At 46.2% G+C, this 22,523-nt stretch overlaps 1 protein-coding gene across 1 annotated transcript; it reads right to left on the bottom strand.

Annotated features, from left to right (window-relative positions):
* Positions 1-6,505: 6,505 nt before the first annotated feature.
* LOC144689984 (uncharacterized) lies at positions 6,506-22,147 on the bottom strand. The gene is made up of 3 exons (XM_078557522.1): positions 22,003-22,147; positions 16,666-17,162; positions 6,506-11,570 (listed from the first exon to the last, which is right to left on the bottom strand). The coding sequence occupies exons 2-3, from the start codon at positions 17,153-17,155 to the stop codon at positions 11,092-11,094; spliced, it is 969 nt and encodes a 322-aa protein (XP_078413648.1). The 5' UTR covers positions 17,156-17,162; positions 22,003-22,147; the 3' UTR covers positions 6,506-11,091.
* Between the last annotated feature and the right edge of the window lie 376 nt (positions 22,148-22,523).

Genomic DNA, 22,523 nt, shown 5'->3' with positions numbered 1-22,523 from the left:
AGAAACGTGAGCACGTCTCATCCTGCTCCACGGAGCGGACTCTGGAACGGAAGATGATCTTGGAGGCCTCCGAGGCAAAGTGCGAGGCTTGCTGGCCCTTCACCTCTTGGAGCTCCTCCTTGACATCGACCCCCATCGACTGCAGCCGGAGCAGATTCTGCATCTTTTTCTGGAGTCGGGACATTTCCCTCTGTTCCTTTCTAGCTTTCTGGGTGCCTTTGCGGATGAAAAACCTCTTGATGCTTCCCTTGATCGCTTCCCACCAGTGTGTCAGGGACTCAAAGAGGGGTTTCACGGTTCTCCAACCTTTGTAATCCCTCTTGAGCTCCTCAATGTTCTCTGGGGTCAGCAGTTGCACATTTAGCTTCCATGCCCCCCTGCCCACCCTCAGGTCCTTCTCCAAGTGGCAGTCCGCCAGTAGGAGGCAGTGGTCAGAGAAGAACACCGGCTTGACCTCGGTGGATCTGACTGTGAATGCACGGGACACAAACAGGAAGTCTATCCTGGAACGAATGGACCCGTCTGGCCGCGACCAGGTGTATCTACGCTGCGCTCCGTCTGCAGGGTTGCTGAAGACGTCGTGCAGCTTGGCATCCTTAACTGTTTCCATCAGGGATCTGGACGTAGCGTCCAATCTGCTGCCGGCCCTGCCGGATCGTCCAGCCGCATCGATGATGCAGTTGAAGTCACCACCCAGAATGACCGGCCTGGAGGTCGCCAGCAGCAGTGGGAGCTGCTGAAAAACCTCCAGCCACTCAGCCCCTTGTGCCGGGCCATACACGTTAATTAACCGGAGTGGAGCGTTCTTGTACATTACGTCTGCTACGAGGAGTCGCCCGCCCACCACCTCCTTGACCTCGGAGACGGTGAAGTTGCCTCCCCGCAGCAGAATACCCAGGCCGGAGGAACGAGAGTCGTTTCCGCCCGACCAGATCGATGGCCCGTGGGACCACCATCGTGACCATTGCCTGTAGGAGCTGAGGTGCGGTATCGCACACTCCTGCAGAAACAACAGGTCAGCTTTGACCTTGGCTAGGTAGTCCAAGGTCGCAACACATCGCGTAGTAGATTTAATGCTACGCACATTTATGGATACAATCTTTAAACCCATTTTAAAGCATTTATTCTCCTACCAAACCCACTGTCTCTGAGAGTCCCAGACCTTTAGTCTGCTCCTTCATACCCGTAGTGAGCTCAAATTCCTTCACTTTGGATGGGCTGAGGTAGATCTCCTTGGCCGTGTTCTGCTCCGGTGGCATCTGGAGGTTCACGTAGAGAGTGGGTTTTGAGATGACCTTTGCTGGAGAAGCTGCTCCAAAACTCACCCCCTCTGGGGTGTTGCTGTTCCCGGCTTCCTGGAGCTGGGGTGCGATGATTGCCTCACTGCTCCCAGATTCCAGGGGCTGTGCTGCACTGGCCTCCTCAGGTTGCAGGCAAAGTTGGGGTGCGCTGGTCTCCTTGTTGTCTCCAATTTTCTGGAGCTCGGGTGTCTCGTCCTCCAACGCCCTGGAGCTTTGCCGCCTCTTCTGTCGGTGCCGCTCTGGCACTTCATCATCCGAAGAGCTGCTGCCCTTGTCATCCGTGTCGGATGGGAGACGCCTCTTGCCGCTTCTCTGGGAAACGCCTTTGCTTCTTCTTCGCTCCCTCTTACTTTTCTTGTTCTTCACCGTCCGCCACTCCCCCTGCTGCTTTTCCACTGCTGCCTCCTCCTCCATTGATTCGCTGTCCTGAGGACTGGGAGGTTCAGGGGGTAGTGCTGTTGATTGGCTCTCTGTTGCCTCAATCTCTTTCTCCACCTTGTCTCTCTCTGTGTCCTCCTTTGTCCCATTGAGCTCCCTGGGGGCCTTGGTGGTTGGAGTGACACGGAACATTTCTTCTGCTTCCCCCTGGTCGGCTTTGGCTGCCTGTGCGTAAGTACGGCAGCGTTTGGGGCAGGTCCTGTAGAGGTGACCTGCCTCGCCACACAGGTTGCAGCACTTGGCCTGTTTGCAGTCTTTTGTCTGGTGCCCTTCCTGTTTGCAGATCTTGCAGAGGGAGGCGCTGCAGTTGGCCGCCACATGACCAGCCTTGCCGCATGAGCGACAATGCTTGGGTTGCCCAGCGTAGACCAGGTAGCCACGGTTTCCCCCGATAGCGAAACTGGAAGGAGGGTGGAAAATGGCTCCCTTACCATCGGTCTTTAGCGTGACCTTAAACAGGCGTTTGCCTGTCCAGATCCCCAAGTCGTCTCGAATCTCGGTGCCGCTCCCCACCTTATCGAAGTACCTGGTGAGGAAGGTGACCACGTCGGCGACAGGGACGAAGGGGTTGTACACATGCACCATCACCACACGTTCCCGTTGCAACGGCAGAGAAAAGTGCGGCTCCGCCGTCAGGATCTTCATCTCCGGCAGGTCTCTCTTCTCCTCGAACACCCTCAGGAGCCGGACGCAGTCTGCCACCCGCTTGAACGTCACGTCAAAATAACCACCTTTGCGGGAGTCATGCAGGGTGAAGATCTCCGGAGCTTGGAAGCCGCACGCCTTCAACAGGATCCTCCTGGTGAAGAAGCCCCGATCCATAGGTGATCCTCCTTCGCTGTGGTTCACCGTGACTCGGACGGTGATAGGTAACCCACGGTATGGATTTGGATTGCGATTGGTTATCGCCCTTCCATCCCGACCTTGCCTTGGCAGGACCATGGTGTCGCCCCTGCAACACTTGATCTTAGCCAAAAGGCCGAGAACAGATACTACACTTGATCTTAGCCAAAATTAACATCAGCTCCCATTCTCTGGGTTACCGCTTGGTCAATTGTCATGTATCTTTCTCTTTGGATTTGCCTGTTTCCATATCCTTAATCACTTGTCGGTCTCTGACTTCCTTCCTTAACTCATGCAATTGCCTACTTAATTCCCTTACATTGTCCTGTATTTTTCCTTTCTGTTGCCCTACACCTCCTACTATAATACCTTCAGGTAATTGCATGGCCCTTCCTGTTATCAATTCAATGCGATGAACCTGGTAGTCTTATTTGGTGTAGCCCTAAGGCACATCAGAATGCTGGGCAATACTGTGGCCCAGTTGTTGCCTGTCTCCTGAATTGTTTAGGCTATAGATGTTTTTAAAGTTCAGTTCATCCTTTCCACCATCCCTGGACTCTGGGGGTGGTAAGGAATATGGAGTTTCTGTTTAATTTCCATAAGATTACACACTTCTTTAATGACTCTCCCTGTGAAATGAGTTCCCTGATCTGAGTCCATTTGGGTAGGCATCCCCACTCCTTCCAGTTTACTCCCTCCTGCTGCTGTCTCATGTCAGACCTCAATTCCTTAAACAACTCTACAATGCACCTTCTTATCCTATCTTTCAATGGCTCAGTATTTTCACTTCCAGTGATGGTTCTCTCTGGGAACAGCTTAACTCTGCCTGTCATCAAGGTGTTAATCCTGTGGTTTTACTTTTGTAGCTCGCAGGCACATTAACATAATCAGTAATACATCTATTTAGCCTTTTTCCAGCTTTCCCTTTAGCTGTATCCATCTTGTGGTAAATTGTTGTTAAGTATTATTTCTCCTTACATGTCAATTCCTGAACTACAGATTCCTCATAATTTTACCTCTAAGTTTTCTTTCTTGACCATGATCATCCTAATGTTCTCTGGAGTTCAGTTTCTCTATTGTCTTGATTGTTTAAAATGTTTCCTTACTTTTAGGCCATATTAACTATTCCATATCAACGGGGATCTCTGTCTCTAGATCTTTGCTTATCTCCCCCTGTGCAGTTCCAATGCCTCAGTTGATGGCCAGATTATCAAATTCATTTCCCTTAAAATAGTTTGTACATTATATCCTCTTTCCCTAACTCATTCTCCTACTTGCCTCATACCATATTACACTTGCAACAGCTACCATCTTATCTTGTTCAGGTTCCCTGGGGAGACTTTAAAATATTCTCATAACAATTTTAAAAACAGAAATCAGGTATTGACATGTAAGGAGAAATAATACTTAACAACAATTTACCACAAGATGGATACAGGTAAAGGGAAAGCTGGAAAAAGGCTAAATAGATGTATTACAGATTATATTAATGTGCCTGTGCTTGGAGAGGCAAGGTTTGATCAGGGATAGTCAGCATGGCTTTGTCAGAGGGAGGTCATGCCTAACAAATTGGATTGAATTTTTTGAGGAGGTGACCAAGTGTGTAGATGAGGGTAGTGCAGTTGATGTAGTTTATATGGATTTCAGCAAAGCCTTTGACGAGGTCCCACATGGGAGACTTATAAAGAAGGCAAATGCACATGGGATACAGGGTAATTTGATAAGGTGGATTCAAAATTGGTTTATTTGTAGGAGACAGAGGGTGATGACAGAGGGATGCTTTAGTGACTGGAAGCCAGTGTCCAGTGGCGTACCACAGGGATCTGTGCTGGGTCCCCTATTAATTGTCATTTACATAAATAACATAGATGACTATGTGGGGGTAGGATTAGTAAGTTTGCAGATGACACAAAGATTGGCCGGGTGGTCAATAGTGAGGTTGAGTGTCTTGGGCTCCAGGAAGATATAGATGGGATGGCCAAATAGGCAGATAAGTGGCAGATGGAATTTAACCCTGAAAAGTGTGAGGTGATACACTTTGGAAGGAGAAATTTGACAAGGAAGTATTCAATGAATGGCATGACACTAGGAAGTTCTGATGAACAAAGGGACCTTGGCGTGTGTGTCCATAGATCTCTGAAGACAGGGGGGTCATTTAGTGGGGTGGTGAAAAAGGCATATGGGACACTTGCATTTTTCAATCGAGGCATAGATTACAAAAGCAGGGAGATCATGTTGGAGTTGTATAGAACCTTGCTGAGGCCACAGCTGGAGTACTGTGTGCAGTTCTGATCACCACATTATAGGAAGGATGTGATTGCACTGGATAGGATGCAGAGGAGATTCACCAGGATGTTGCCTGGGATGAAACATTTAAGTTATGAAGAGAGGTTGGATAGACTTGGGTTGTTTTCATTGGAGCAGAGAAGACTGAGGGGCGACCTGATCGAGGTGTACAAGATTATGAGGGTCATGGACAGAGTGGATAGGGAGCAGCTGTTCCCCTTAGTTGAAGGGTCAGTCACGAGGAGACACAAGTTCAAGGTGAGGGGCAGGAGGTTTAGTGGGGATGTGAGGAAAAACTTTTTTACCCAGAGGGTGGTGACGGTCTGGAATGCGCTGCCTGGGAGGGTGGTGGAGGCGGGTTGCCTCACATCCTTTAAAAAGTACCTGGATGAGCACTTGGCACGTCATAACATTCAAGGCTATGGGCCAAGTGCTGGTATATGGGATTAGGTAGGTAGGTCAGGTGTTTCTCATGTGTCGGTGCAGACTCGAAGGGCCTCTTCTGCACTTTGAGATTCTGTGATTTAGCCCCTTGAACCTGCTCTGCCATTCAATTACCCAGCTGGGAATGCCCTGAGGGAAAATAACATTTAGTCACTTATTGTAGGACTGGAGTCACATCGAGGTCCAGACTGGCTAAGGGCAACAGCTTTCCTTCCCTGAAGGACATTATTGAACAGTAGGATTTTTACAATAATCACCAGCTTCATGTCAGTTCGTAAATAACCGGATTTATTGAAATCAATTTCGCAACTCACTGTGAGGGGATTGCTGGTCCAGTATCAAACACATACACCATTGGATGGCAGTGAGGACTGGGACTCATGTCCTCAGACAAGCAGAAAAGGAATACTCAGCATTTGGTCTCACTCCCCATCCCCCTCCTCCTGCTGGCCCACCCCCTCCCCTTACCCCTCCCCCTCCCCCTCCAGGAAGAAGCCCACAGTCAGTTGAAGTTTCCAAGGCCTCTCACTATCAATAGAACATTACATAGGAGACAGATTATATAAAGGACTTGGACATTAATTCTAGTGTTTTACTTGGATCCTGTGGTGTGTGGAACCATAGCTACTGTGTGACTGGGCTGACAATTCTCTGTAGATGTGGTCCTCCAATGGAATTAATAGTTTTAACTACATGGGTATAAAAAAGACTTACGTTTATATAACACCTTTCTCAACCTCAGGATGTCCCAAAGCACTTCAAAGTCAATGGAGTACTTTTTACTACTTTTTACTGTTGTAATGTAGGAAACAGGGCAACCAATTTGTGTACAGCAAGATCCCACAAGCAGCAATGTGATAATGACCAGGACACCTGTTTTCATAATGCTGCTGCAGGAAAAATATTGGCCAGGAAACTGGGGAGAACTCGACTGCTTCTTTTCCTGTAGTGCTGTAAGGTCCTTTACATCTGCCTGAGAGAGTAACCAGGGCCTCGGTTTAATGTTTCATCTGAATACAGCACCTCTGATAGTGCCGACCTCCCTCAGTACTGCACTGGAGAGTCAACCTGGAATTTGGATGCAAGTCTCTGATTGGAGTCTGAACCCACAGCCTACACGAGAGGTGAGAGAGTGACACACTGAGGCCAGTTTAATGGTATCAAAAGTTGTGACTGACCAAATGACACTGAGAATTATTCCAAGATTCTTTATTAAGCATTATATAGTAAGGTGCAGTTACCTGGAATATTAATTCCGTTCCTTATTCTATTGACAGGTACAGCGAAAAAAAATCAATGAAAAGTGAAATATAAACCATTTCTTAAAAAATCATTCTCTCCTGGAACTTGATACCTTAAAGTTGTTGAGAATAGAGAACGCCTTTGTAGCCAACCCTTCTTTAATTCTTGGGATGGGGCGACAGTGTCAAGGCAGTATTTATTGTCCATCTCTAATTGTTCCAAGAGCATTAATCATTGGTCACATAGTGTGGGTCTGGAATCACATGCAGTCCAGAAGCTGATGGCTCCCTGGTTTTGATGATCAGTTTCCTGGTGCCAGCCCCACAGATTTGAGCCAGTGACCTCTGAGATCATGAGTCTAAGACCAGCACCAATGATCCTAACTGAGACATGAGGTCAAGTCTCTGCCGAGCTCTGCATGCTCTCCCCACTGCTTGTGCTCTTCACTGGCACTTGAATGACTCGTGTCGATTTACAAAGGCTGGAGTGCCCCCTACAGCACATTTTCAACGTGGTACATCACCAGTCTTCAGTTATACAAATCAATCTACCAGCAAAAATATAAAAGTTCTCTTCTATTCAGACACACGTGTAACCAATGAACATCCCCAGAAGTAGACTGTGCATTGCAATAAAAATATAATTATTTTACAAACACACCCGGTTTCTGGGCTAGCTGCTGTATAAACATATTCCCCTCAATCAGTGCATTCCGTCAGCAATATTTGGCCATTATCACTCCCAGAACAAGAGTTAACGTAAATCATTCTCAAAGAGTTAACCTGTATGAAAAGACTGAAAGAGCAGCTTCCAATCATTTCCCCTTCCAGCAAGAGTAACTTTAACAGAAAGTACCATTGAATAAGTGAAATAACAACTTTCATTTATTTAACACCTTTAACACAGTAAAAACATCCTAAGATGCTTTGCAGGAACATTATCAAACAAAATTTGACACCAGGCTGCATGAGGGCAGATGACTAAAGCTTAGCTAAAGAGGTAGGTTTTAAGAATCATTTTAAAAGAAGAGAATGAGGTAGAGAGGCAGAGAGGGAGGGAATTCCAGAGCTTAAGGCCCACAGACAGCTTAAAGCACAGCTGAGCAGCGAAAGAACAGAAATCAAAACTATTGCTCAAATGTTAAAACTCTTCATAAGAGGCCAAGTTCCTCACTGCGTTCACGCCTTCTGCTCTCCCCAGCATTAGGGTCTGGGGTTAATAGTTTCCTCGGCCCTGTCATCCCAAGTCCCTGCTTTTTGCCTTAAGGAATGAACTTGCATTTCTGTGGCACCTTTCACAACCTCAGGATGACCCAGAGCACTTTACAGCTAATCAAGTACTTTTGAATTGTGGTCACTGTTGCACATTAGGGAAACGCAGCAGTCACGTGCACAGAAAGCTTCCACAAACAGCAATGAGATAAATAACCAGAGAATCTGTTTCTTTACTGGTGCTTGTTGAGGGGCACGACAGGCATTCCTGCTCCTCCTGGATTAACATTAATTTTCCTTCTGTGCCCTCTCCTCAACCCGCTGCTCCCTGTCCCTTGCATTGCTGCTGAGGTCAGCAGCTGCACTAACTGTACTAGTGTGTATTACAGTAGTGACCTAATATGATGACATCATCAAACCCTGACTTTGGCCTGCCTGAGGGGAGAGGCTAACAGCTGGCCAACATGGTGAGGGTGGTTTAGTTGTCCTGGATACGGTGAATATCACGCTACACCATATTAACTCGGAAGTTGGTAAAGTGCCAATGTGCTACACCACAAGACAGGGGGAGGAAGGGATTTGTTTCCATCATTCCTCCCTCTCCTAATCCTTACCATAACCAACACCCCCCACCCCCCCCACCAAACAGCACCATCCCACCATCTTTCCCCCATGGGGAGACAATAAGCAAAGGCTAAGAATATCCTCACAGGGGAAAGTGAACGAGTTGGTGGCTCTGAGCAGTTTTACCAAATTCCTGTGGGTCAGTCAACCTACACAAGCACAATAACTAACCCTGAAGAATTAAGACATGTCTCCAGAAACATATTCCAAAAATAACAGATAATTATGACAATCCAAAAATCCATTAATTATCTGGACTATATTCATTCAGATTACAGCTGGAGAATCCCATTCACCAAAAGCACAGTGTTTGCTCCGAATATGATACCATATACAGCGGTGAAAATAATTGGCTCTACTGGTGAGATTAATATCAAAATTTTACAAGAATAAAAAAGGGAGGCTATTTCTCAACAATCGAGGGGTGTGGTTCATTGGAACAGGAATGTTCAATCTTACAATAGCTTAATCTCTTGATACCATTTGCTCGCAGTGATTCATTTGTCCAAATGTGACTGTCAAACCTGTCATCAAATTGGCGTTTGACTCATCCTCAGCAATTCCACAAGAGTTAATGAAGGTGGGCGGATGGTCAAAGCTCACTAGAGGGAAGTTGAGTCTCTTGATTCTTGAAGAGTTCCCATGAATCATTGCTGCTCCCATAAGCCTCTCTTGTTCCTGCTACATTCATCTCTGCCACCGGATTAGACCATGTCCTTCACTTATCCCGTAATCAACACACAGGGGAAGCTTTTAACTTTGGACCCCACCTGAGCCTCCTAACCTTTCCCTTAACTCTGATCTGTTCTCAGTCGAGAATATCAGGTGGGGTTAGCACAGTTTCTCTAAGGATTTGTTAGAAATAATCTAAGGATGTAAAAAGCCTTGGTCAGATCCCATCCACACCCTATCTTCAGTTTTGGCTACTGCACCTCAGGAAGGATCTATTGACCTTGGAGGGAGTTCAGTGCAGATTCACTGGAATGATTTTCTTTTTATTCTTTGGATGTGGGCATTGCTGGCTAGGCCAGCATTTATTGCCCATCGATAGTTGCCCTTGTTCAGACGGCATTTAAGAGTCAACCACTATTGCTGTGGGTCTGGAGTCACATGTAGGCCAGACCAGTTAAGGACGGCAGATTTCCTTCCCTGGCATTAATGAACCAGATGGGTTTTTATGACAATCAACAACGGTTTCATGGTCATCCTTAGAGTTTTAATTCCAGATTTTTATTGAATTAAATTTCTACCATCTGCCGTGGTGGGATTCAAACTCAGGTTCCCAAAGCATTACCCTGGATTTCCGGATTACTAGTCCAGTGACAATACCACTAGATACCGGGATTAAAAGAATTAAATTAGGAATACGGGCTGCATCAGCTAGGTTTGTATTCCCTTGAGTTTAGATGGTTGAGGGGTGGTCTAATTGAGATAGTTTGATAGGGTAGATAGAGAGAAACTATTTCGTCTGTTGGGAAAATCGAGAACAGGGAACATAATGTTAAAATTCGAACCAGGCCATCCAGGGATGAAGTAAGGAAACACTTCTTCACACAAAGGGGAGCGGAAATCTGGAATTGTCTTGACCCTAAAAGACTGTGGATTCTGGGAGTCAATTGGAACTTTCAGGACAGAGATCGATAGATTTTTCTGGGTTAGGGAATCAAGGGATATGGATGAAGGCTGCAAAATGGGATTGAGATTCAGATCAGCCTCAGTCTGATTGAATGGCAGTGGAACAGGCTTGAGGGGCTGAATGGCCTCATCCTGTTCCATTATTTCTGAACTGTTCTTGAGCTATGGGCAATGCTGCATTTATTGCCTCTGCCCAGTTGCCCTGTAGCTCCCAGTGGGATTCAGGGGTCAGGATTTATGGGTAGAGCTGAGCAGACAGGACCAGCACATTGTCTTTCCTGAAGCACTTCAGTGAACAACAATCCAGGAGCTTTCTCTTTAATTTTCCTTCTGGTACCTGCCACAAAACTGTTAAATTAACTTTCATAACTTGTCAAGGTTAATGAACTCGTGGTTTCTGCCAAGCACCATAACCTTGACACTCCCACACTTGGTAAGTGCTTATTTTCTCTGATGTAATGTGGTAGTGAGGGCATGCCATAAGGGCCGAGGCAGAGCCAGAGCCAGAGCTATAACCAATGCACCGTGAATTCTGCAGACTGTGTGTGACTAGCAGGGCCTCACACGCAGTCAGTGCATGTCCTAAAACTCCTTACCCAATTCCCAACAGTTGAATGTTGTCCAGGAAAATTCACCCTTGCGCATCCTATTAGAGGCTTTGGTCACAGAGTTTTACAAATGAGAGTGATTGTATTTAAGATTACCCACCCATTGGTTATACTAACATATTTCATAGAATCACAGAATTCTGCGACACAAAAAGAGGCCATTTGACCCATTGTGCCCGTGCTGGTTCTTTGAAAGAACTTTCCAATTAATCTAATTCCCCAGCTCTTTTCACGTAACCCTGCAAAATGTTTCTTTTAAAGCATTTATCCAATTCCCTTTTGATAGTGACAAATCTGCTTCCACCATCCTTTCAGACAGCGTGTCCCAGATCATGAACAACTCACTGAATGAGAAAACATCTCTTCACCTCCCCCTTAATTTAGCCTCCTTTTTTATTCCACATCCATTTGTTAACTAGGTGACAGTCACCGTCTGCTTGCTGTAGGGAGGATCCTCCTCTACTTCATATTCATTCGGTACTGTATCACTTTCAACTCTTTGACCATTTTCTGCACCTTTGCATCATAGGCCAGTAGCTCGTTGTGGGAGTTCTGCTGCTGTATGGTTTTAAATGTTTGCTCTATGACAGGCATGATTGGACCCAAGTTGTATACATCCTCGCAGGAGTTGTACAACACTTCCACAGTCCCATGTAGACTGTACAGGTAGTCGTAGCAATACTTCAGTTTGCACTTGATATCTGCCAAGACCCCACATGCTTGCTGCATCTTTTCCACCTCGCTTTCTTTCCGGGCCAGGCTCTCCTTCAACCTCTCAATCTCTTTGCTTTTCTCTGGTATCTGCCTGTTGCACTTATTCATTTCCTCTTCATTCTCTTTGACAACAGCTCTGAGGCGATGCAATTCGCCCTCCACCATCTTCACCAGCCTCTTTGTGTTATTTAGTTCCTTGTTGTAGTCGACGGTCATTGGAATTCCTGGAAGATGAAAACAAAGATCATTGATAATTGTGAAATGACTTAGAGGAAGAACTCTCCATGTTGTGCCTTTTAAATATAGGGTTGCAACCTCTTGGATTCTCATTGAAAGGGGATGGTGGAGGAGGGATGTAAATTAACCTAGTAACTGTAGACTGTGAGAATGAATGTGTCTATTTTGTTTGCTTCTGTCCTGACTAATTATAAATTTATTCTCTTGTGCTCCTCTTTACAAAGCTTGGGGGAATGACCTTTAGTCTGAAGTGTTGTTTTCTGACTTTGGATCGAATTTGTCAAACTTTTCCTGAGGTTATTGCTAAGAGCTACACGGTAACTGACAGCGGCTGATTAATCACATCAAACCATGCATTCTCTTCGTGCTTTCTCAATGTTAGTGGGTATTTGGTTCGTAAACTGCCTGGGCCATAAGCAGGGAGCATGTCCCTGTATAAAGTGATGCATCAAATCTGTTCGACTGAGTAATCATTAGAGAGTATGCAGTGAAGACGATGTTCAATGACAGCAAGTGTTACTTAACAAGAACATGAAAACATGTTGTGTTTAAAGGAAGCCAGTTAACTGAAGACAATCAAAAGACATTATGAGAAAGTTAGTGAATATCTGTCCTGTGAGCACTCCTCCAATGAGGACTGAGGCACGTGGACCTGGGAGATCCCAGAATCGATCCCAGGGCCGTGCAATTGATGGACAAAACAATCCCTGTCACCATTTTCAGACTCTCTGGGTTGGGCCGGGATTTTCAGTGCCCACTGCATGTGGGCGTGTTGAGTGGTGTGAGTGGACATTCGGTTTCACGACGGCATGAAATCAGTTCGTGATTGTTTGCTCAGCCTGTCAATGGAAGGCCGCGTTTCCCTCCATCAGACGTCGGGAACCTCATTGTAATACATCTGCCTATCATTATTAGGCCAGCCCACTGGAATCGTTTCTCCCCCCCTCCCCCACCCCCACCACCAGCTGGATCATCCGTCCACATTGGCGGGAGAGCACGCCAATGCGTTTCACAACAGCACATAAAAGGTGTGTACTTGGCAGGCTGCATTTTGAGGGAACTCGGAGGTGAGTACACAGCAATGATGTGCAGCACTCACCAGGGTCACCTGTTGGACGTCAAGCTTGAGGAGCATTGGGGGGGTGGTGGCCAAGGGCAGCCCTGGCATTGAGGCAACTTGTTGGGGGGGGGGGGTAGGGCAAGGGCAGATCTGCCGGCGAATATAGCGCACAAGTATTCAGGGTGGGGGGTAGTGTGGGCAAGGGAAGTGGCCATGCATTAGGGAAACCTTGTATAAAGTGACCATTCCTCTGCAACTCAGGCAGTTTAGCCGTAGCCACGTTGATATGTTTGGAGTTGGGTCTCTAGCTTATCTGCCCACTCAAGCAATCCAGAGGCATCAAAGTGCCACCAAGTGCTCCAGAGCTTTTCACTCTCCCTGCTCATCCTGCAATGTATTGAGTGTTTTAGTGGACTGCGGAACAGTTGGACAACTGGGCAAGTTATACAATCTCTTCAATAAAGTTGGCCATGGAGCAGTCTCTGCTGGAGATGCTCACAGCCCCTTGCAATGTCATCATCCCGGTTTGGACTAGTCTTCCCATGGTTCAAGCTAACAGTGCAGCCTTGCAGAGCGGGTTAGGAGAATGCCTGTGCCTGAGCTGAGAGCACAGCATGAAGTCCAATGGGTAAAGCTGCTGCCAATTTGTCAGGTGGAGTGGGGCGGAGGTGGGTGGGATTTCGGGCAGCCTTGCAGTGCACTAATCTCTGGCTATCCAAGTGGTGGCCAGCACTCTCCGGCATGCATTGAGGGCCCTTCAGACTTAACCAAGAGAGGTTCTTAGTACACCCATGCTAACCACGTGCTTCTCTCTTTCGTCCTGCAGGAGGAGTACATCAGGATCATGGAGCCTGGTGAACTAGTTGTATGCCTGATGGTCTACAGAGAGCAAAGACAATAGAGGGGAGAGTGACTAAGGCTCCTGGCTGTGCAGAGGGAGGAGCAGCAACCTCAGGAAGGGGGGCTGGGGATACCACACACACCACCGAAGAGCCACAGCGAGCCATCGATAGTCGGCATCTGGTGACACCCAGGGTCTATAGTCAGCGCCTTTCATTCCTACAGATAACTGAGAACCAGCATTGCCAAAGACTGCACAGGGAACTGGTCGCTCACATCTGCCAGTTACTGCAGGATTTGGCGCCACGGGGACATAGAGGGCATCCACTGCCAGTGGCTGTGAAAGTGACTGCAGTGCTCAATTTCAATGCCAGTGGCTCCTTTCAGGGCTCCACAGGTGACCCCTGTGGGATCTCACAAGCCTTCACCCACAATGCATCCATGAGGTCACGGATGCCACCTTTGCATTTGGCATTTTGCCTGGGACCAGGACAGCCAGGATGCAAGAGCGATTGGATTTGCCCAGATCTCGGGTTTTCCACAGGTGCAGGATGTGATCGACTGCACTCATGTGGTGCTCAGATCTCCGTCACAACACATGGTTAACTACATCAACCGCAAGTGTCTCCATTCGCTGAATGCACAGCTGGTGTGCGACCACCAGAGACACATCCTGCAGGTGTCTGCACAGTTTCCAGGAAATGTGCACGATGCCTACATCCTCAGCTGGTCACAGATCCCTGGAGTCTTCCAGGGTCCACAGAAGCTGCAGGGATGGTTCCTCGGGGACAAGGAGAGGCCGTGACTCATGGCACCTGTGTGGCGGCCTTAGAGTGCAGCAGAGTGAAGATATAATGAGGCTCATGCTGCAACTCGCAACTTGGTGGAGCAGACAATCGGGATGCTGAAGATGAGGTTCTGGTGCCTGGACTTGGTGGAGCCCTGCATTACAGAGGGTGTCACCCATCGTCATCGTCTGCTGCACCCTTTACAACCTGGTGCTGCAAAAGGGAGACGAGATGACTGAGGAGGAGATGGAGGAGCTGGAAGTCTCCTCCGATGAAGACGTCAACGGGGATGAGGGTGAGGAGGTCCTCGAAGGTGACAATGACAGTGATAAGACCCTCACATGGGCTAGATGAGGCAGGCGCACTCTGGAGGGCCCTCATAGCTGCTAGATTTCTGGAGGATGATGACGACATTCGGTAAGGAGACCCTATAGATCCTCACATTGCATCTGTGAATGTTTGGCTCCAGTCTGGCCGAGGGCAGCTTGCTTATGCTCTGTGATCAGGGTCATATCATAGAGACACAGCCATGAAACTTTAGAGGCATCTGATGCTTTGTCCGCCTTCAGTACTTGAGCCCTTCAGGAGCACAGCATCAGTGGTCCCAGATGCTGAAGAGATGGGGGCCAGCCCCACCTTAAAAGTGCTGAGAACACACAGAGAATATGGCACCTGCCCAGTACATTCTGGCAGCAATGACGAGCACTGGGGAAGTACAGGCATCAGTAATATGTTCAGGGAGTGTGAGGCCGTACCATCACTTTGGTCTGAAGGCTGCATGAAACACAGGGATTGAGCAACCTGCCTTTATCTTATGCAGAAATGTTTCACATCTGAGTGACAAGAACACTGTTTATCAGAACAAGGAGCCATAGGCAGGGAGATATGGTTGGGAGTTTATCGACAATAGTGAACAGTACTTACAAGTGATTAACACCCATGCCCAGACTGTGTAACTAATTCTTAACTTTCCTAACTCTGCCGCTGTGTCTTGTTGCTCCCCGGACATCCACAGTGGAGGTGGAGGCAGCCTGCTGACTGCTACACCCTGTCTGTGATGTCCTTGACGGGCATCCTCTGGAGTGCTGAGACTTGGAGGGCCCCGGCCTGCTTTCGGAGTCCTGCTGCGTGACAGTCTGTGAGCTGGAGCTGCTGAGGTCACAGGAAGAGGGGATTCCAATGGGCCGGACACTTCTGGAGTCACCTGGATGGGTGGCCCCAGGGTGTTCACCTGATGATCCTCCTCCCTAAGGGTTCCCAATGGCCCCAGTTTGACTCCTTGAAGTGAAGGGGTAGCTGGAGTGAGATTGAGCTGCCCTACAACCCTCTCGTGTACACACTCTTGGAGGCCAACTATGGCATCAGCGATGGAGCTGACCATCAGGAGTGTGCAGGAGTGACATCCTGGACCAAGGTCTCCATGGCAGCCACCATCCTACCAGTGTTGACCTCGATGCGTTGGCATGCCAGTGCTATCACCTCAGCCTGAAGGGGAATGGACTCTTCCATCGTGCCTTGCAATTTGAGGAGTGCAGCGGACATCCCTTCCTGATGTTCCCGAGCTTGCCTTTGCAGCTCCAGCAACTGTGACATGACTGAGTTCAGAGGCTCATTATTGTCGTTTTACCCACCCTCCACTGCAACAATCTGGGACGATTCTGCCCTAGATATGAGACAGTCAATCATGAATCACATTCCTGATCATTATTCAGCAGTTTGCAGTCTGTGCTTGAGATATCTCTGCCAGTGACTGTACCAATACTGAATGTGCTTGTTCTGACTCTTCTTCATTCTCCAAAAGTATTACCTAGCAGAAATAAATGGTTAATGTCCTTAATTAATAGATTAAATTGCACCATTAAAATTCCCCCAGAACCAACAGACTGCGACCTCAGATTAATGTCACATCCAAAGGACAGTATGTCTGATGTTGCACCACTTTCTCAGTGCTGTACGTGACGTGGAGTTTAGAGGTGGTGAGATATCCACCACCTTTGCTCTTCCAGGCATGTGAGATGCCGGGTTTGCGAGATGCTACCAGTGAATCCTGATAATAGTGGAGCCAAGAACATCAGGCTCCTCTTCGAAATATGGATCTTTTGCATCCACCCAAGCAGACAGACTGGGCTTCAGTTTAGCATCTCGTCCAAAAGTTGAGTGTGTTCTGTGCAAGACAAGTAGCCATTTCTGAAACCACTCCTTATCTTTTTAATCTTCCTGGACCTAAACCTTTGGAGATGCCGTGATGTACCATTGTGAGATGAATCTATTTATAATTCTTATCTTTCGACATTTTTGCGCACTGCCTGTTTGGGATCTTGCTATTCCCTCAATATTTACCCTATGGACCTGTTACCAGCAATAACCTTGAACATTACTTTGAGTACCTCTTACCAACACAAGGAACAAGGAGAGTCAAACCGATTCCCATATCCCTTCCAGTGATTTTCTCTCCTTTCCTGGCCTCTGCGGCGTTCAGGGCATTCTCCGTGTGTTGCAGGGATGATCTGGCAGCTTGAAGTTGATCATTGACCTGGTACCTGTGACTCTCCAGTGTTATCAGTTCATCCCTCTTGATCCACAGGTTTTCCTCCAGATCCTTCCTGTCCATCTTCCCCTTGTCAAAATCTGCAGTCAGCTGCAGGGCCTCAGCCATCACTGAGTCGATCATACGCTTGGCCTCTTCCTCGGCCCTGCTCATCTCCTCATAGGCCAACTCGACATCCACCTTCACTTTCTCACATTCTGCTTCCTCCAGGTCCTTGGTGTCTAAGGTGGCAGCGGAGTTAGCAAAGGACAAAATGGCAGACATCCCGCTCACAAAATGGGGCAAAGTGACATCTTTGAACTTCTTTTCGTATGATTCATAATTGAGTGTAGTCATGGCTGCTCTGTAAAGTCACAAAAATATAAAATAGAAAGCTTATTAATGATTGAGTGATGCATTAAATCAGTTTCTTTGGGATCTGCCGAATTCACCATTACAAAGAATTATTGTCCAGTCTCACAAAATCAAATATTTTGCTTCTAATGGTCTGTATCTTTTACATTTAGGTTTCTAGCAGACATAGAAAATCTCATCAAAATAAGTAAGAAATGCATTTTGTTTTTAAGGTTTCCTTGACCTTTTGAAGAAAAATTGTAAATTGTTCAAAATCCCTTGAAGGCAGCTCCTCGGCTGATAAATCACTGAAACAAGATTATATCAAGTCTCTTTTCACTTCTCCAGCATCTATAATTCACCTCAACCAGCAGTCCAATCAGCAGTGATGACCCAGGCAATATCTGTCATTTCTGAGCCCGACAAAGTGCTGCTGCATCAAAGGTTCACCAAGAGAATCTGGCGTGGGGATTGAACCCAGAGCCTTCTGACTCAATTCATTCTAACATGGATAATCACAATTAGAAAAAAACCACAGGTATGGCTGGAGTTGAAGATGAAGTTTTGCCCCCAAACACTAGGAGGCAATGTTCTGCAATTGGGGTCAATGCATCTGATTGAGCAGTAACAGAGGGAGAATTCCTGGTCAACCTAACCCATGTTATCCCTGGGAAAATGATTTGCTGACACGGGTAGAAAAATAAATTCATGTATTTTTTAGCTATGTAGAAAGAGAATAAAGTTAGAAGGCATCAGTCAGAATTGTTATCTTTTATGCTCAGAGGTAAAAATTTTAATTTCACTGTGCATGAAGTTACCATACCAACACATAAAGGGTCAATATTTTTAATCAGCACTGCAACTTATAATGCTGAAACTTTAAAATCAAAGTTTATAGATATCATACTTTATCGAAAAAAATTAATGTTAAGCAGCAGTTGTTCCTGTCAACTCCCCAGGGATGTCATTCAGAGTCAAATGTACAGAGAAGATTGAGATTGTGGTCTCCTTCTTCACTTTTTATTCATTCTTGGGATGTGGTTATTCCAACGCACTCCTGATGTGACTATTCCAATGGCTGTTTCCCACATTCTACCCTCTGTAAACTTGAGGTCATCCAAAACTCTGCTGTCCCTGTCATAAGTCACAGCAAATCCCATTCCCCTCTCACCCCTGTGCTCACTGATCTACATTCGCTCCTGGTCAAGTAATGTCTTGATTTTCAAATTCCCATCCTTCTTTTCAAATCACTCCATCTCCTTCCCCCACCCCTCACTGTCGCTGATATCTCCTCCAGCCCCACGACCCTCCCAAGATTTCTGCCCTCCTCTAATCCTGGCCTTTTGTGCATTTTCAATTATAAATGCTCCATCGTTGGCGGCTGTGCCTTCAGTTGCCTGGGCCCAAGCTCTGAAATTCACTCGCTACATCTCTACTTCACTTTCCTCCTTTCAGACACTCCTTAAAACCTAACTCTTTGACTGAGTATTTGGTCACCTGACCTAATATCTCCCTGTGGTTCAGTGTCAGACTTTCTTTCCTAATGCTCCTGTAGCATACCTTGGGATATTTCATTATGTAAAAACAGCTATGTAAATATAAATGGTTGTTGTCGTTGTTATTGTTATTGGAAGTGCCACTGGTTGGGCCAGCATTTATTGCCCATCCCTAATTGCCCTTGAGAAGGTGGTGATGAGCATCCTTCTTGAACTGCTGCAGTCCAAGTGGCGTAGGTACACCCACAGTGCTGTTAGAAAGGGAGTTTCAGGATTTTGACCTAACGACAGTGAAAGAACACTGATATAGTTTTAAGTCAGGATGGGTTGTGGCTTGGAGGGGAACTTGGATGTGGTGGTGTTCCCATGGGTCTGTCACTTTTGTTCTTCTAGCTGGTAAAGGTCATGGGTTTGGAAGGTGCTGTCAAAGGAGCCTTGGCGAGTTGCCCTCCCTTACATTTAGAACTAACAGCACAGAAACAAGCCATTTAGCACAACTGGTCCATGCCAGTGTTTATGGCACATGTGCCTCCTCCCATCCCTATTCATCTCACCTCATCAGCATTTCCTTCTACTCCTTTCTCCTTCTTGTGTTTATATAACTTTCCCTTAAATGTATTTACATTATTCATCTCAAATATTCTGTGGCAGTGACATACACACATTCTCACCGTTCTCTGGGTAAAGAGGTTTCTCCTGAACTCCTTATTAGATTTATTAATTTAATGTCTTATATTTTGGTCCCTAGTTCTGGTCTCACTCACAATTGGAATAATCTCTCCACTAGCCTGACTCCAGTTTCCCAGCAGCTGTGGCAGGTGACTGTATGCGCATGATCAGGAAGTAATCTGGAGGGAAACAGAATGTCAGAGCAAGGTGCCCTTTAACACCAAATAAAACCATCCTTTTGACATACGAGAGAGCAAAGGTTTCCTGTTAACATGAAACAATGTCAGCAAATGTGACTCAATAATGCAAAACTCCTCTTTTAATATAATTCAGCATAAATAAATTCACCACATGCAGTGACTCAAAAAGTGTCATCGTCAAGTGCGCAGTACTAAAACTCACCACTAGTATGGTGAGCTCACACGAAAGCCTCAGACTGAAGCTCCCAGAGCCAGTGATGCTCTCATGTAATACAACACACCACCACCATCTGACTCTCCAACAACCCTGTGTTCTGTAAATCAATCAAACTACATCACTTTTCAATCACCATTAACACTGGCAAAAGTAGCTTATTCAATATAATACGAATAGTAGAGAAATAATATAATTGGAAATAAATTCTGATAATAACAGTTTTCAGAATGATTGTGTTCTGATTACTGTCATTGGGTTTTATTACACAAAATCTTTGAATTTAATCTCAGATATGTAAACTGTTTGCTTGATAGTTTGTGAATTACGAGGCATTTAATCAGATTTATTCTGTCTCTCCTTCAGCCCCCCCTTTCCCTCTCCCTCAATTCCTCCTGCTCCCTCACCCTGTCCCCTTCCATCTCCCTCCCTCCTCCTTTCTCCTTCACCCTCTCCCCTTTCCCCCTCCTTCTCTCCCTCTCAATGTCCTCACCCTCCCTCTCCTCACTTTCCCTGTACCTATCTATCCCTCCTCCTCCCTTTCCCTCTCCCTATCTCCCTCCTCCTCTCTTCTTCCCTGTCTCTCCCTCTTTATCTCCCTCTTGCTTACCCCCTCTCTCTCCCCCTCCTCCAATCTTACCCTTTCTCAACCCCATTTCTCTCTCTCCTTCCCTCTCTCTCCATTTCCCCCTCTAACTCACTCACTCTCCTTCTCTTCCTCCTTCCCCCCTCCACTTTTTCCCTTTATCTTCCTTTCCCTCTCCTTCTACCTCTCTACCTCTCTTTCCCTTTCCCTGTCCCTCTCTCCTTCTCCCTCTCTACCTTCCTCTATCCTCTTTCTTCCTCTGACTGCTAGTGGCTGAAATTTTCTCTTTCTATAATCACAATGTTCACCCTTTACCTTAAACAAAAGCTTCACTTTTCTCACAATAAAACTCACCCCTAGAACTCTAGATTAAAAATCAGGACCCTGATTTCTGACTTGAGAAAACAGTATTAAGGAGCCAGATTTCTCTCTCAGAAAACTGGCCGCGCCCAGATTTCTAGATTTGTCTACGTGTATGGATTTGAGGGGCTCATTCTTCCTCATAAACAGTAAAATTACTTACAAATAGGGCCTTCCTAGCTCATAACCAGCAGTCAATGAAAGTTCTTTCCAGAATAAAACTATGTGGGTTGCCTTCGACTTTCAGATAAAGATGGTATTCATATTGGTCTCTCATCAGTGCAAAATTTTAGTGGTCAGACGTTTTTCTTTCCACTGTACCTCTTTGTTTCTCTCTGTATCTGACCTTATGCAGAATAAAGCTCTGAAGTAGGGACTTTACTTTTTAAGAAAAGCCTCACGTAGTAACTGAATATTTATTAATTCTCTCTCAGTTTGTGAGAGAAATTTTGTGAGTGAATGTCTTTCTGAAAAGGAAGCTTGTTGGAGAGATATTCCTCTGAAAACAATTTCTCCCCCCTTTATCTTAAACAAAAGCCTCACTTTGCCCTTTTGAAAATAAAAATTCAGCTGTTTAAAGAGATTTCTTTCTCCCTCACAAAAACGAGTTTGGAAATCAGTCTTTCTTCCCTCTGTATATATTCAGACAACTCTCCTTTGAAAAATCAAGCAGTGTTGAGTTCTCTCTTGTCGACGAAAACGTGGGAGATTTTTGTTCTCTCTGTCAAAAACCTCGAAACAAACTATTTTTCCAACCAGACAGGGATTTTATTGAGAAAAAAATATAACCCCTGCTCGTACACACAAGTCAAAGTTCTGATTTTCTGTCCTGATTAAGCCCCTTTGCCGCTGAGACTCAATTTCCTTCACTGAAGTGCGACACAAGCACGAGATCGGAAAGGGCTACGGGCGCGGCCAGGAGCTGCTAATAGAGGCACAAGCCACGAGGCTCAATCCACCCTGGCTTCTCGATGCAAAGGAGTGAACCCTAATCTGCCAGAAATGTCTTTCAAACGCTTTGATCCTGAACTATCTCGACCTGAATACCACTTCATTTCAGTTCAATCAGCCCAAAGCTATCAAGAGCCTCTCTGGTTAAACTTTAATATTTTCCCCCCACATTCTTAACACAATAAAATCATCGAGGACTGATTAGCTCGCTCTGAGCACGTGCTAAAGAACCTAAATCCCACCCAATCTACTTCATACAAGCTTTTTTTGGGAAGAAAAATCCACCAAGAAACATAAAGACCAATTCAGAGGGGGAAACTCTCCTGCACACTGAGGCAAATAAAACGTCAAAGTAAACCTAAAATGGTACTCACTGTTCAGTCCTGTTGAGTTGCCCTTTAAATACAATTAAATTTTCCTTCTATTCCAGTATTGAGAGAGCTGCTAGACTGCAGGAGAAAGCTTAGATCCAAATGGTGGATGGAAGGAAATTCAGCAACTTCAACCATACAGCCAGTAACTAACAGCAAAAACTGTGGTGTAGCTGCTTTTATACCAGGCTCAGTGATGGGAGGGGCATATTTCTAACAGACAAATGGATGGAGGAACATTAATGTATTTAAGTCCATCCCTCCTCCTTCAGGTTCCCCTGTTTGATTCTAACCCTAGATCCTGAGCACAGAGACTTGGTAGAAAGCTTCATCGACTCAGATCCACTGCACTAAAGGGTGAATCCATGGGCTTTATTCAGAGCTCCCTGAAGGATGGATATTCAGACAGGGGAGGGCTGACCTCCTTCCTGCCACCAACCCCCCCGTCCCCAAAACCCACCATCTTGAATCTACAATACAACAGATACACCAGATGGAGACTTTCCACAATCAATATGGGCCAC

Source organism: Cetorhinus maximus, chromosome 14, assembly GCF_964194155.1.
Source record: "Cetorhinus maximus chromosome 14, sCetMax3.hap1.1, whole genome shotgun sequence".
NCBI classification, from domain to species: domain Eukaryota; kingdom Metazoa; phylum Chordata; class Chondrichthyes; order Lamniformes; family Cetorhinidae; genus Cetorhinus; species Cetorhinus maximus.
Note: the sequence above shows the minus strand (reverse complement) of the source record. Positions and strands in the feature narration are given on the sequence as shown.